The following is a 16352-nucleotide window of genomic DNA, read 5'->3' on the forward strand; positions in this document are numbered from 1 at the left end:
ATGACTACCTGTTTGTGGTAGTTGACAGGTTCAACAAGATGTGTGTTCTGATGCCCTGTAAAAAGACCATCAGCGGACAAGAAGCAACAAACTTGTTCTTTGGACAAGTCTGGGTACACTTTGGGATACCAAGGAGCATCATTTCAAACAGGGATACAAGATTTCTCAGTGCATTTTGGACTACATTATGGGAGAAGATGGACATGAAGTTGAAGAGATCTACAACATTCCATCCACAGACAGATGGGTAGACATAAGTAGTCAACATGACTTTGGTGTAGCGTTTGAGGGGTTACAATCAGAAACATCCGAATACCTGGGATGAAAATATGGTATATATACAACATTCTTATAATAGAGCAGTCCACACTTCTACAGGAAAGTCCCCATTTGAAACTTGTTTTGGATATTTGCCACCTTCACCTTTGGATATTGCATATGGGCGGCAAGGAGGAGTGAAGGAAGACATTTCAGGAGATGCTTTGCGGGCGTAAAAATTTATAGAGAAGATCAGGCAGATCCATCTACAAGTACAAGAAACACTGCATAAGTCGCAGGTGAAGTATAAGGTCAGGCATGATCAACACATAACAAAGAAATCATTCAAGGTGGGAGACAGAGTATGGCTACAATTGGACAAGGAGAGGCTGCAGGTGTCTGGTAAGAAAATCAAGGCTCTAAGGTATGGTCCCTTTGAGATACTGGAAAAGGTGGGTGATAATGCCGCGTCAGTCCCCATTATTCATGGAAAAGGGGCTAGCCACATGTTTGTGATGTAAAAGACTCTATTTCGTAACTCTAGTTAAGAGTTGATGTAGTCAAAATTAACCATTAATAGGCTATCGAGCTATGTTATAACCGGGCCACTAGGAGGTAGAGGCATTCCTTTCTTTCTAGAGCATTTTGTTCCATAGTCGAGCAAAGATAGCCAGGAGAGATAGCAGGTAGAGCACATAGAGAGGATCTGTGCACTGTAGCAGCCCATGAGCCACAAACATTACTTCTTTGTCTCTGTAGCCATATTTCCAGACATAGAAAGAGAGCAAAGTGACCTCACCTTCCAGTTGGGCATATCTTGTGTATCATGTTTGTGTGAGCTTATTTTGTCGTTGTCTACTTTTCTGCTTGATTTACTTTTATATGCATGCACTAATTACAATTAATTTTACAGATCTATAAATTAAATAAAACTGTAATAGTGTAGAATCACATATTTTTTAATATAATATTATCAAATATGTTGTGACGAACTGTCCAGTGGAATATCCACAACCGTTTACGGATCAAAAAGCCTCAAACAATCAAGTTGAAGCATTATCGCTATGACAAGGCCTGAAGATCAACATCTCCAAAGGCATTAGGAAATTGATTATCATCGGTGACTCAATGGTGGTAATTCAAAAGTGCTCAAGGCTCTCAAGGAACAAGCATCTTATTGATTCTGATCCCTCTCCTCTGATTATAAGGATAATGAATCTTCTCAGTAACTTAGAGGAATACAAATTATATCATGTTAAGAGGGAAAATAACCATGAGGCAGACCAACAAGCCAACATGGGCACAACATTAGAGCAAGGTGTTTTAAATATTGATCATTCCAGTTTCATTTGTCACGTCCCATAATGGATTGCTTAAACAAAATCTTGTTGGCTTACAGTTGGATCATGGGAATAATCAAAGAACATCAGATTAATAAATTCAAGACTGCCTCGGGGATGGGCAGGAACTCCTCGGGAGGCGTTGACGATAGCTGGGTATTAATGAACAGATGGGTGTGTTGGAGCCTTATATCCATGTTGCCTGATAGGTGGATTCCCTCCCGTTGGCTATTAATTGGGAAGGCAGGTGAAGGCCTTCACAGTACCACTGTATTTCATTTCGAAGGCAATTCGATGGTGATAAGGATGGAGGATCGTGCCTTGGCTGAGTTGCAGACTGGGAAGGCATTTAATTGCGATAAGATGGGAGTCTCATTCGACAGGGAGCAAGCAATTATTTATAGGAGTTGGGTGATGCAACTCAAGAACATAATTATCCTAGTGCAGGGAAGGATTGTGAGAAAAATGGCTTCAACTAGCAACAATGGCAGTGGTAATGGAGCAGAGGATCTCGGGAATACGAGCAGTGGAAATGTGGAGGCGTTGATTGACAATTCAAGCAAGCAAATAGTGAAGGAAATTCAGGACCAAATGATTGTAGTGTTGACCCACCTAGTTGGAATTGGAAAAGATATTGAGTTGCTCTAGAAATCCATGGAACATCTGAACACAGGCATGATCAACCTGAAATTTAAGGTGGAAAACATTGAGGTCAAGGTTGAAGTGACTACTGTCGGCGTGCTGAAAGAGGTCTTTGGATTAAGCGACACACCCACTCCAATGGATGAAGAGGGAGCAGAACTAGAGAGTCAAGGACCTGTGCCTCATGCTGTGCGGAACGCAGAACCTGACCAATCTTATGAAGTGGACTAGGAGGAAAGACTTTGGAAGCAACGAGTAGTTTGTCGCTTTAGTTTACATGTTTTGTCGGATAATTAAGCTATGTGGTGTTTTCTGGAAAGTTTACAGTTTAAATGATGTAAGAAAAATAGATAGAAATAAAAGAGGTAGCAATAAGGTCTCTTTGAATGTATCTCTGCAAAACTCTGAGACAAAGCTTATCTTGAATGTAAGGGACCTAGCCTGTTTCTAGTTTTGTTTATAAAAATTGCTACCTGTCTCTTAAAAAAAAAGAATATTGTTATATTGTAAGTATTATATTTTTATATGCTTATTAATTAAATTTAAATACAATTATCAAGTTATTATTTTAATTTATATGGTAAAATAAATCTTAATTTATAACTATTCTTTATATGTTATATATTTAATGTGATATGTATGTTATGATTTTCTTTTATCTAAAAAATGTTTGTAATTTTATTAATAAAAACAAAATTACAATATAACAAATTGAATTTTATTATTTTTATTACTTTTAACTTTTATTATTAATTATGACAACATTTAAATGTTTACACTCATTTAATTACAATATCTACCCCATACTCAATTGTATATTACTTTTAACCTTTTATTATTTTTTAATTGAGGCCACATGCCAATGTTTACCAACATTTACACCACTAAAACATATCATCTGCATTTTTTAGATTTAATTTTAAAAAAGATATAAAATTAAATTAAAATAAAATATTTATAAGATATTTTGATGTTGAAAAAAGTTATGGTTTTTGGGCATGTGGTATTGATAAGCCATGGTATTGGCCCATGTTATTGTAACAAAGTATACCGACATAGGCACAACCACCCCAGTGAGGTTTGATCTTGGGTGGCATTGCCTAAGGAAGTCCTCAATCGTTGCGCCAGTGGGACTTGACATAATTTATATTTATATTAAAATGTATACTTAAAAAAATTAATAAATATAATAAATAAATCCTCGCACGTGTATTCAATGATAATATCGAGGAACAACACTATATATAGACGTAGTCTAATTTATAGACGAAATGAGCTTTTCTCACGACGTTTTTTGTGGTTAATTTTAACTAAAATCAGGGAGTTTTTAAAAACTTGAGTTTATGTTGTTTAATCTATAGAATTTGAGTGCCCCTAGGGTTTTTCAAGTGCTGAATCCATTTATGCATTCAAAAATGCATTTTAAACAACAAAAAACCACATTCTTTCTTTAATTTGTTTTGTTGGATTCTAGTGAACAAACTTATTTAGTCTATATTAGACTACACTATATATATACATATAATATAATTTAATTTTATAAGATCTTTTAAACTGAGTTAAAAACCAAAAAAGAAGTAACTACCTTTGACATAAATCTCAACCCTATATTTTGACTATTATTATCAACCTAGATCCATCTTAAATCAACCACAATCTCTAGAAAGAACACTATATTTAATTAATATTACAAGATTTTTTTAACTAAGCTAGGAACCCAAAAGGATATAAATTAATAATATTTTTTTAACTAAATTAAAAACCAAAAAGGATATAACTACCTTTTGACATAAATCTCAATCCTCTATTCACCTAGATCCATCTTAAATCCCTATCTACTAGTACAAGAGGGATGAATTTTGGAGTTAAGATGGATCTAAACTAGTTTTGCATTCCATAATGGATTTTTTCAAGCCTTTTTAAATAGGCTTTATCATAACAAATACCATAGGTGATGCAAACCGAGGTAATCTTATAATTTAATTTAACTTTATAAGTTTATAATTTTAATTATTGAGATTTGCACTAAGTCAAAATGTTTATGTTGACATTACAACATCCTTGCCATACTAGGTTAGAGGGGGTCTTTTGGTGCAAAAAAAATTCCATAAATATTTTGTAAAGGTTAAATCCCTAGCATCCACTATCTACCTATTAATTATTGACAATTAAATTAAAATTTTAGAAAATGGTGCAATTATATTAAAAAAATTATAAATAGTATTTTATTATTATTATTATTATTATTTTCATCTTAATAAATTATATTAGATAGATTTGTTACACCTGTGATATCAACCAACATGGATACATGTGATATCAAGATCCAAACCATTTTTGGAATGTAAAACTTAAGGAAATGTTTGCACTTCTAGAGATTTTGTACATCCACACGAAATTTAATACATCTAGAGTTAAGATGAATTTATGTTGGTTATATATATATGTATATTATTTTTTATTTTTATTTTTATGGAAACCTTAATAATAAATATAGTTATGTTGTAAAACAATATGTTCTACGTTTTGGAGGGTTTTTAGGCATATTTTTGGGTCTAATTTGCCTCTTAGGGATTTCTTGGAATCACAAGTTTGAGTTGTAACCTCTCAATAATTCTAGTGCTGAGGGGTTTTAATACATTTTTTTCATTAAATTTAAATATGAAGTTGAGAATTATAATGATTCTCAAGCTGTTGTTTATTTGTTATACATTTTGGAATTTTTTTGGGACATATTTTTTTTAGTCTAATTTACCTAGAATGGATTTGTTGGAATGACAAGTTTGAGTTGTGAACTCTCCACAATTCCAATGCTCCCAAAACTCATTATTAATATGAATTTTTATATCTTATATATATATTCACATTTTTATAAATATAAATATTTTTAATTTTAATTATAATGTTCCCCCTGGGCTTCTCCCATGACTTGGCATTTGCTTATTGAGTTTGACCTCGATATAGACTATTTTTAGTATCGTGAACGTTAAAATATCATTCATTCATTATATGTTTATTAATTAAATTTATTGAGTTTTTTTATTGTTTATTAATTATATGTTTTGAAATATTATAGTTATGAATGTGATTTATTATTAGTCCGATCAAAGTATGATTTTAGCTATTCACAATTATTAGTTTAGTATTGACCAATGCAAGTTATAATGTTTAACTTTGAAAAACAAATATTTAATATCCAATATTATTAAAACATTAGTTCTCAAACATTTGATTGCACCATAACTTAAATGTCTTGTTGTACCTTTTGCACAATACAATGGCATGTGTATAAGATTTTGTTGTCATAATTTTTGGATACAATTGCTATATTTATATTGTAATTTTTAGATATTTATATTTCTCAAACACTTTAATAAGTAGGAGTAAAAATGTTAATGTGCAAACTTAATTTTTCCACTTCGTATATCAATTTGCATTTTTTTTGAATACATAATTTGTAACTCAAGTGGCAGGGACTAAGCTGCATGCAACACTGGTTTACATTTATTTTAATATGATATGCATATTATGAATTTTCTCTTTAAAAAATGTTTATAATTTTATTAATAAACAAAATCACAATATAACAAATTTAATTGAATCAATTTATTATTTTTATTGCTTTTATGTTTTATTACTTTAAATTTATTTGACATTATACGAGAGAGCCTCTTAGTACAATAAATTATATTGAAAACAATTATAGACATAATTATCTTTTTTATCTTAATAAACTATATTGGAAACCAAATAAATTTATAGATATAATTTGTATTCATCCAGCTATCACATGTTTTTTTTTCAAGGAAATTATGGTGAAAAATCCTCAAAACATTTGAGGTGCATCACCATTTAAATAAATGTGAACAATGATAGGTGCATCACCATTTAGATAAATGTGAACAATGATATATATATATATATATATATATACACATACATACTAGTCTAGCTATATAAATTAAATAGTTGGTAAATTCAATAGGCATTCATCCATGATTAAGCATCAAAACACTTGCCTTATAATACATTTCAAATTGCCGAGATTAAAAAAAACCATAAAAATTAACTAAACTATAATTTTATTTTAAATTATTATTATATTAATTATAAAAATAAATTATAACTTTATTTTACGTTATTATTATATTAATTATAAAAGTAAATTATAACTTTATTTTACATTATTATTATATTAGTTCTAAAAATAATTAATATATGAGTTAAACAATATTCTTAACTATGGAGATTCAACTCTACTTTACAATGGAAATTTTTAACTTGTAAATTACTTTCCTTACACTACTCTTGGTCAATACCATGGTTTATGAATATCACATGCCCAATATGACACTTGTTAGATATGACATTTTCTTTAATTAATTAATTTGAGATAAATTCATTAAAATAGCATAATTAACTTGGATATATGTATTAACCCTTGATTTGTGAACTATTATGAATATTCCAACATTTTCCATAGAGGTTAAATCTCTACCATCCATCTAATAATCACTTATATTTAAATTAAAATTATAGAAGAAATAGGAATGCCTATCAACATAATTATATATTTTTGTTTTTAAAGAAATCATAGTTGAAATTGTATATCCATCCAAGCATTCCCCATGATCCTTGGATGGGAAATCAAAATGTCATAGTCTAACAAAACTGTTTTTTCCCGGAAAATCATGGAAATTGGAGCCATATTTTGATAAAATCCGGCAAGAATTTTTCTAAATCTAGGTTATAGCTCTCAAACTTCAATATTTTGGGTGCCCTAGAGGTTTTTGATGGTATTGAATCCATTTCCATCATCAAAAACATGATTCAAGCATTGCTACTACAAGATTTTTTGAAATTTTTTTTGCCTGGATTCCGACAATTTTTGTTTCTCCGCAAATACTGCTATTACAAGATTTTTTGAATTTTTTTTGCCCAGATACTCGCCACAAGATTTTTTGAAATTTTTTTGCCTAGATTCCGACCACATAGGCAGTTCGGGCAATTCCTCCGCCTCCCTAGATGACTCCAATGGAAATGGAGTAAACATCATCAAATTTGTTTGTCTTGAGAATAATGAGACACCTGCCACTTTTTTTTTTTAATGTTTTTTAGGAAACCCTAGTGAAAACTCTACTAGTATTGGTAAATGGGGTAAACGGTTATCAAATTTAATGAAATTGATTATATTAAGGATAGTAACATGCAACATCTACCAAGAGCTAAGAGAAAATCAAATCTCTTTTCTCTCTAAAATCTTTGATCCCTGTCAAAGCTTGATCAGAGTTAAGATGGATGCCCCTTTTAAATAAACTATATTCCACATGAATTAGAGGGATCATTTTTATTTTTATTTGATTTTTATAGGGTTATTTTTTTAAAGTTTATTTTTACTGAATTAATTTACTTTACTTTAATTTTTTTTTTTTATGTAATTTGAATTTGTCAAAATGTAAATATTACATTACAACATCGGTACATACTGGGTTGGAGATATCTGTACGATATTGGGTTGGGCAAATGAGGTAAACAATTATTGAATGGGTTGGGCAAATGAGGTAAACAATTATTGAATTCAATGAATTGATCGTACCAAAAGTAGTGAGATGCATCATCATCTAGAAAGATGTGAATAGTGAGATACGTGGTCATGTCAAATTGGGAGTACTAGATACGTGTCATGTCAAATGATGTAAATTGTTATGGAATTTAATGAAATTCTTTGTACTTTGAGTAGTGAGATGCATCATCATCTAAATAGATTCAATGTTTAAGCATCTATGTAACTTCCTTTATTTAATGAAAGTAAGTATGTTTTTTTTTCAAAAAAATCTAGATAGATCTAGATAGATGTGAGTAGTGAGATACCTGTCCAATGGGGTAAATGTTTATCCAATTTAATGAAATTGATTGTACCAAGACTACTAAGATGGATCATCACGCTGATAGATGTGAGTAGTGAGATACCTGGGTAAACGTTATCAAATTTACAGAAATGGATTCTATCAAGATTAGTGAGATGTGTTATCATCAATATAGATCTGAGTAGTGAAATATTGGTCACATCAAATGGGATAAACCGTTATAAAATTTAATGAAATTGGTTATACCAAGAGTAGTGAGATGCATCATCATCATCCACATAGATATGAATAGTAAAATACCCATCATGTGAAATAGGGTAAATGATTATAGAATTTAATGAAATTCATTATACCAATAGTAGTGAGACGTGAGATGCATCATCATCATCCACATAGATATGAATAATAAAATACCCATCATGTGAAATAGGGTAAATGATTATAGAATTTAATGAAATTCATTGTACCAATAGTAGTGAGACGCATCAACATGTGTTAAATAGGGTAAACCTTTATACATCAATGTAGCATCAATATCCAAATAGACGTGAGTAATGACACATGTGGCATCAATATCCAAATAGACGTGAGTAATGACACATGTGGCATCAATATCCAAATAGAGTATATAGTAAACCATTATGCATCAATATCCAAATAGATGTGAGTAGTGACATACGTGCCACATATTTTTATTTTGCAAGGAATTTTAGTGAAAATTTTTGAGTATTCCCCATGATCCATGAATGGTAAATGGACTAAAGGGTCTAAAATTAATTGTATCAGCATCAAGATAAATGTTTCACATATGTAATATTAATAAATTATATAGTGGGTCATCAAGATAAATGTTTCACATATGTAATATTAATAAATTATATAGTGGGTTGATGGTTTTTCTTCCATCCAATAAGCATGTTAGCCCCATCACAAAAAATTAAATTAAATTACAATAACTATAATTAAAATAAAAAAGAACTATAATAAGTATAAAATCTTATAATTAAACAATTTGACATAAATTTATCACTTGAATATTGATAAATTTACATTTAATATTTTGGATTCTTGGAGATGCTTATAAATGTGAGATTAAAATAGATTTATATTAATTAAAGGCGTAGTCTTTTTTTATCAGAATTCACCAAAATCCACCAAAATCTAGCAATACAATTTCAAGATATTTTGTTATTTATTTCAAGATATTTTGTTATTTAAAATACATTTTCGATTGCATAAATGGATTCCACATCTAGTTTAACTTCTAGACGCAATAGCTTTTTTCATCGGAATTCACCAAAATTCAGCAATACAATTTTAAGATATCTTGTTATTTAAAATATATTTTCGATTGTATAAATGGATTCAACATCGTGAAAAACCTCTATGGCACTAGAATTATGTAGATTAAACAATTTAAACTCAAGTTTTTATTTTGATTAAAATTAACCAAAAAAATGTTGTGAAAAAGGCCATTTCGTCTATAAGTTTGATTATGCCTTAATTAAATTTGAGTACAGAGGATTTTCTTGCATATTTTCTGGTCTAATTTGTTTAGAATTTGGTGGAGATGTCTTAGAATAACAAATTTGAGTTGTAAACACTCCACAATATGAGTGCCCTAGGTTTTTTAAGGGTGTTGAATCCATATATATGGTAAAAAGACCTTTTTCAAGTAAACTTAAACCAAAATCTGGTAGAGATTTTTGAAAACATGAATTTAAGTTGTTTAATCTTTAGAAATTGAGTGCCCTAGGGGTTTTGGTTTTTCAATCTTGAATCTATTTATGCATTCAAAATGTATGTTAAACAACAAAAATATCATAATCTTATTTGAAATTATATTTTATCAATAAATTAAATTACTTCTTATTTAAATATTTTTTAATTTTTCATAAAATATGATTTTTTTTTTTTCCTTTTATATTTTAAACTTAATTAATAAAATTTCTATTATGATATAATTGATTTTTATAAAACATGACACTAGATAAATTTAAAGTAAATAATTATCTTAAATTTAATTAATAAAATCTATATTATATAAATATTAATAATATTTTTTTATTTTTAATACGAGAAATTTCATAAAATGTTGTTTTTATTTTTAATATGAAAAAATTTGCATCTCACATCCTTTGTTCCATTGGTTATTTATACAGTGCTAGAACATCAGTGAGTTTGTGTTCTGCTTTGGAGCAGATCCCAGATCCCAAATATGGTCCAAAAACAGAATCCAGATATGGTATGAAGGTGTTTTCAATGAATGATTAGTTTAGAAAGGAATGAAAGGCAAATATCCCTCGAAGCCGAGTAAATGCTGTAGAGACAGCACCAAGAACAGAAAGACAGACCTGGATGGGATTGGGGAGTCGAGACATTTGATTTGTTGGTTTATTTTTTATTATTCCCGCTAAATTCCATAGCCCCGCCCAGGCCAATCGAGTCGTACACTACATTCTATCTCATTGAATGCTATTTGGCTACAAGCTTAGTGCTCACGCTTCCCTCCATCCACATATTTAAAGAAACATTTGGATGAGTTCGGGGTTTAGCCGAGGTTTTAATCACATTTTCACATTTTGCGTAGGCAAAGGGTTTTGTATGGTTTCTGTAGTGCCTGCGTGTGTTCCCTGTCGTTTCATTCGTGGGTGAGATGGGTCAAGCGGACGGCCCAAGTCGCCAAGGTATGGGCGAGATGAATATCTCCAGAAGAAAAGCGGAATTGGCCGAGAAGATCCTCAACTCTGTTAAAGCAGAAAATCTGGGTTTTAAAGATCGACAGTTGGTTCCTGCCATTAACCAACTCATTGAGGTTCTCTTTAGTTTTCAGTTTCCGTTTTCATTTAATTTCCCTTTCTAACTAAATTTGCTGTACTAATTCTATTGGATATGAAAAGTTGAATCTACAAGTCATACTGGGTATGCAACTGAATAGGGAGCAGACACTTGAAATAGCTTCTGGGAATGAAAACAGTGCCTTGAAGCCATAATGTTCACGTATGGTCTTTTTTTCTTGCAGACCTATGGTTTAGATGACGCCTTCCAATGGATAACTAAAGACAATTTTGCAGTGCTGGTAACGTACATGCTTGAATCACCTCTTAAGGTATTTCACATCAATTTTACTCTGCCTGGTTTACCCAATTTGTTTGCATTTTTTTTTCCAAACTTACAATACTATACAGAGTTGACCATTCTTTTTGTGTTATTGCATTGAAGATGTCGGAAAAGCCATCTTCGTCACCACTTTCCGGTAAGAAAGTTCAAAGAATGCTTAACACTGATGGCGTTGCAGTAGTGAGGCGTTCTGAGAACGCAACTGGTCAGTATAATGTCATTGTAATATTTCACAAAATGGTTTTCAATTTGGTAGTCTAATTAGTAAGATAAAATTTTAGGCATATATTAATACACATTATTCTTTCTGCAGAATTGCGATCGGGGCCATTAGCTACAGAGGAGACTGATGGTCGTAAGAAGCAGCATCATGAAAGACACTCGCCAACCGATGGAGCAACTAAATCAAAGAAGGCAAAAATTACTAGTATTTATTCCGATGATAAATTTCGAGCAGTGCCCACGTCACAATTCCTTGAACCGGTGGCAGTGGATTCTGTCAGTCCATCGGCGAAAGTGCACAAGGTAAAGGTACCTGTGCCATCGTTGCCATCGTTTGGGGAAATGCATAAAGGCGTCAGCCCTCACTGCTCCTTGTCTCCGCCGATGAAAGAGAGAGAGGCTAAGAGATCTAGATCAGAACACAGTGAGAATCGTGCTTCGGAAAAGCATCTTTCTTCAACCAGTGTTGTCCATTCCAGGAATATTGATCATCACAGAGTATTGACAGGTGATAGGAAAGAGACGAATCAAAAAACGACTATGTCACCTGAAAAATTCAAATGGGCTTCGAAGGAACGTAGCATAGGAAAGGTGGAAGTTCTCAATGAACCAGGGCAAGATAACAGAAAGTGGTCAAGGGACAGTCCGATGAAAGAGAGAGAAGGCAGGAGATCTAGATCTGCACATAGTGAGAATAATGCTTTGGAAAAACACATTTCTCCAACTGTTATACATGGGAAACATATCATAAATACTGATGATCACGAGAATGTATTGTCCAGTGACAGGAGAGATTTCATGAAAAAAAAGATTCCATCAACTGAAAAACCGAAAGGAACTGTGATGGAACATTTCAGGAGAAAAGTGGAAGATCAGAATGACCTGGGCCAAGATCACAAAGTGCGGCCCAGAGACAGTGATGAGCAGAAAAATGTTGGCAATACTGAGAATGTTAAGGAAGACAACAAGTCAGGACCCAGAGGCCGAATGCAAGTTGCGAGTCAAAAGAAGATTATACCATCAAAACAACTGGCAAGTGCCTTGCGAGAAGATCATCCACAAAAGGCAGATGCCAGAGAGAGAGTGCAAGGAAAATTTTCAAATGCGAAGAGTATTGACAATATACGACCTTGCTTAAAGAAAGTGAAAAGGAAGAGTGTCAGTTTGTCAGAAAACATAATACCACGTCAAGAAACTAAGATTATGTCAGATCCTCTGAAGGTAAGAGAAGCTGTTTGTGTGGAAAAGGAACTGATTACACGGAATTACTGTGTCCCACCGTCTTCGAACTTGCTACGGGAACTTAAAACTGTAGCAGCTGGAAGGTTGAAAACTGAAATGGATCCAAATGCATTTCAGTTCTTCCTTGCAAGGAAGGTGATCATGTGACAGTCATTTTATCATTTATAGTTAATTTCTTCCGTTGCTGTCCTTCTCTGCATTTATTATTTTTGCCTTTGTATTCTTATTTGGACGGATGATTTTCTTGAATATGGAAAGGAGGATTTGGAACAGAGGAGTGATAAAGCTGTGGTTCTTCCAAATCTGGGTTTTGGAGAAGACCGGGACTTGATTCAGAAAGGAGCTTCAAAATCTGGTCAGTTTTTCATCTGCAATTCTCTGATATTCTACACCGACTCATCCTTTATTATTTTTCTAGTACGATTTCAATCAAGATGAAATGTTGAGAGTTAGTTAAATTTCCAGCTCTCTTAGGAATTCTTAAGTCTGCTAATCTCATCGCCATCTTACTGAAATTTTATCAATCCATGCCCTAAACATCTGCCTCCACTGCCCAGTAATATCTTGATCATGTTAATATGTAAAGGGTTATTGCATGACAATTACATGACATGGTTGTATAGTATTAGGTGTGTTATGTGTGCACCCGCTGCTGTAATTGATTTTTGTTCTTATTTGGTGATAAAATTTGTGCTGAATCTATGCAGGTCAAATTGTAGAAGATAAAAAGGAAAACCCGGCAGCTTCTGCTGATGGAGATGGTATCATACTTAGCTTAGATATCAGCAGGGGCCGGTAAGTTTGTAAATTCATCTTTTCCTGTATTTGCCACTCAAGTAACTTTAGTAATGTTGCTAGCAACGCAATTGTATAGCTTGAAACCTATCTTAGATAGGCATAATTGAGTTCTCATGCAACCATGCTTTGAGGTTTGAACATAAGATGTTGAACATGACAGGGAGAAAAGGAGAATAATGTGCGTAAATGAATATGATGATACCTGCTTCCCGGATAATTTTTTGTACATTACAAGTTCTGTAATTACAGATGGTAAAGCAAACAATTTGCCATTTAGTAATTCAGCAATACTCAATTTTGGATCCTTGTGGACAGAACTTTTTTCTGATTATTTATGGTGGCTTTTTATGAACCTGAAGTTGTTTTTAATTTCATTTTTACTATTTATTTGTTCAACATTTTTAGTAATCCTCTTTTTCAGCTGCTCACGTGGATCAGAGCTTATCTAGAATAGGAGACATGCACTGTTCCTGCTCTGGCAACTGTCTCTTGTAAGTGTGTTTTTATGATCCCTATCCAATTGATTTGAACCGTGTTTGCTTTGAAAGTTAGTTCTCATTATTTTATCTGACAACCCTGTGAGAGTGTATTTATGGTCTCAAATGTGTCTATTTCCAAAATTGCCATTGTTCTATGAAATAGTTCTTACCTACACAGCGGTGACGTAAATTGTTTGTCAGCTTGGAAGCGCTACTTCTCAATTACAGCTTTGAACTCATCCTTGAAAATTGAAAGTGTACCTCTCCTAAAACCTTTGATTTACTAGCAAAACAAAGAAATATGTAGGTAAAGTCGAGAAATGCAAAATTTTCAAGTGCGTGTTAGATCCATAGTTTTTAAACTTGGACTTGGAATCGGTTGAGGGTTGACTTGGACTCCGACCCAGACTTGGACTGATCTGATTTCAGTGACTTGGTTAACTAAAAAATACATAAAATAATTAAAATTTAATGAAAATAAATATTTTAAGTATTCCAAACCATTAGAGATAAAAGGGTGACTATGTCGATATGGCATTGAGTGAAATACATATCAGCAACAAAATACATAATCAATGAGGCTCTAGATGGGCCTCTAGAGATGAGAAAACATGCTACAAGCTACTGGCCTGCCATGTAGTACATACTACATAGTACAAATCATTAATCAACATGATCAGTCATCAAACTCATCAACACTGTTAGCGTTCAGATCATCAATAGGAGCTACAAAATCATCCTCTGGCCTAGAGTCTTAGACTGCTTTGACTCCTTGGTGACATTTGCAACCATAGTAGTAATAGTAGTAGTAATCAAAGCATGCACTGCCTGAGCTGCACAGCTAGTGCTTGCATGTGCCATTTTTGGTGCTTCGTTTGCTCTGGTTCTTCCTAGTGGATCTGAATCCAAACCACTCCCCACCAACTGTAGAAATCTTTAGATCTGTAGCCCCAACCCAGTTTCAATGGTTTTAACTTTTGCATTTGGTTTAAATTTTAATGCCCACAGCCCCACATGTTAGCTGATAAATAAACTTCAATGCAATTTTCAGAGAAACATTTCAGGTCTAACTATACTTATTTTTCACTTTTCAGCTGATAGAAAACAAAATAGACAGACATACACAGATTTTTGACACACTTATTTTTCGTCTAACAGTGACCCTGGAAAAATACACGAGGAAAACTGGTACTAAGGAGATTTTATTTGCTTTCTCAGGGAATTTTCTACAGCATAAGAAAACACACATTCAAGGGTACTTATCTCCCCTTGAAATTCGTGCTCAGCTCCTCTAGAAGTTTCAGCCACATTCTGATGTTTGTCCCACATTCTGCAATCTGTCTCCTCAAACTGTGTGCTCTATCAAATCACCCCTCACTTGAATTCTATGCCACTGAACCAGCAATTATTGACCCAGAAATTCAGGCCAGTGTTTGCATTTGACTGCCTTGAAACTTGGGCCAGTCAACCATGCATTAAATGCCTTGCAAACAGTGCTGTTTTCAGACCTCCTTTTGCCTAGAAAACCATGTCTGACAGGCCTGCAATCTCTTGGAAATTTGGGCCTCCTCCAGCCTTGAAAACCATGCTGAATCTACCTTGATTTCAGCACTGGAATATACTGCTCTTACCTTGGTTTCTGGACCAGAATTTCCCTCTAGATCTGCGCTGGAAATGTACACTGATCTCAAAAATCATGCCGAAGATGATCACTGAAGCTGCCTGAAACTTCCTCAATTTACGTGCCTGGTATATCCTAGAAAAGCGGGCCTGTGTTTGAGTTCTTCTCTGCTGTAGTTCGATCTCTCCTGCAAATTCATTCTCCTCTCTAGCTCTCTTCTCTTCCTCCTCACAAATGCACATGAGAATGAAAGAGTTCCCAGCCTTTCCCCCCCTTTTTTAGCTTCATTAGTTAGGAGAACCCTAACCCTTTTGATCAAGGGCTGAGATTAGATCTCAGCCCTCTAGATCAATGGTGGAGATCATTCCCTCACTTGACCCCCTTTTCATGTGGCCCCCCTCATTAATGACTCCCTAGTCACTTTATAACTTTATATTTGTACCTTGTACTTTTTCTCCACATAAAGTCAACTTAAAAATATAAAGTGACTTTAATATTAGAAAATACATAGTACATAGTACCACATAAAGTGACTTTATAACATGACTTTAATATAACACATAAAGTCACATGCTAAAAAGGTGTTATAAAGTGTTTTACTAGGCAAAAAGGCAAATGCACTAGGAAACACCTCCTTGGTACCCTTTTCTTCAACACTAAATCCAAGTCATAAATATCAAAATCATGATCAACTCTGCTAGGTGAGCTTCCTCTACCCATTTTGAATTTGGATAAATTTCATCCAACACAATAGGATTTATAT

At 33.1% G+C, this 16352-nt stretch overlaps 1 protein-coding gene across 5 annotated transcripts in view; it reads left to right on the forward strand.

The window, feature by feature from the left end:
* The window catches only part of LOC149250201 (uncharacterized), a 300458-nt gene that overhangs the window by 40150 nt on the left and 243956 nt on the right, over positions 1-16352 (forward strand). For 3 of the 5 annotated variants that reach the window (XM_089458950.1, XM_089458948.1, XM_089458949.1), the window contains exons 3-10: positions 10270-10922; positions 11130-11216; positions 11330-11432; positions 11541-12826; positions 12950-13046; positions 13399-13486; positions 13650-13741; positions 13911-13980. In XM_089458950.1, coding sequence (XP_089315076.1) covers positions 10764-10922; positions 11130-11216; positions 11330-11432; positions 11541-12826; positions 12950-13046; positions 13399-13486; positions 13650-13741; positions 13911-13980 — 1982 coding nt within the window. In that variant the 5' untranslated portion in view covers positions 10270-10763. The remainder of the gene's footprint in view (positions 1-10269; positions 10923-11129; positions 11217-11329; positions 11433-11540; positions 12827-12949; positions 13047-13398; positions 13487-13649; positions 13742-13910; positions 13981-16352) is intronic. The other 2 variants (XM_089458952.1, XM_089458951.1) reach the window with 1 other exon arrangement.

This window comes from Pinus tabuliformis, chromosome 7, assembly GCF_031772625.1.
Source record: "Pinus tabuliformis cultivar Carrire ecotype Pingquan chromosome 7, CPIR1, whole genome shotgun sequence".
Taxonomy (NCBI): Eukaryota; Viridiplantae; Streptophyta; class Pinopsida; order Pinales; family Pinaceae; genus Pinus; species Pinus tabuliformis.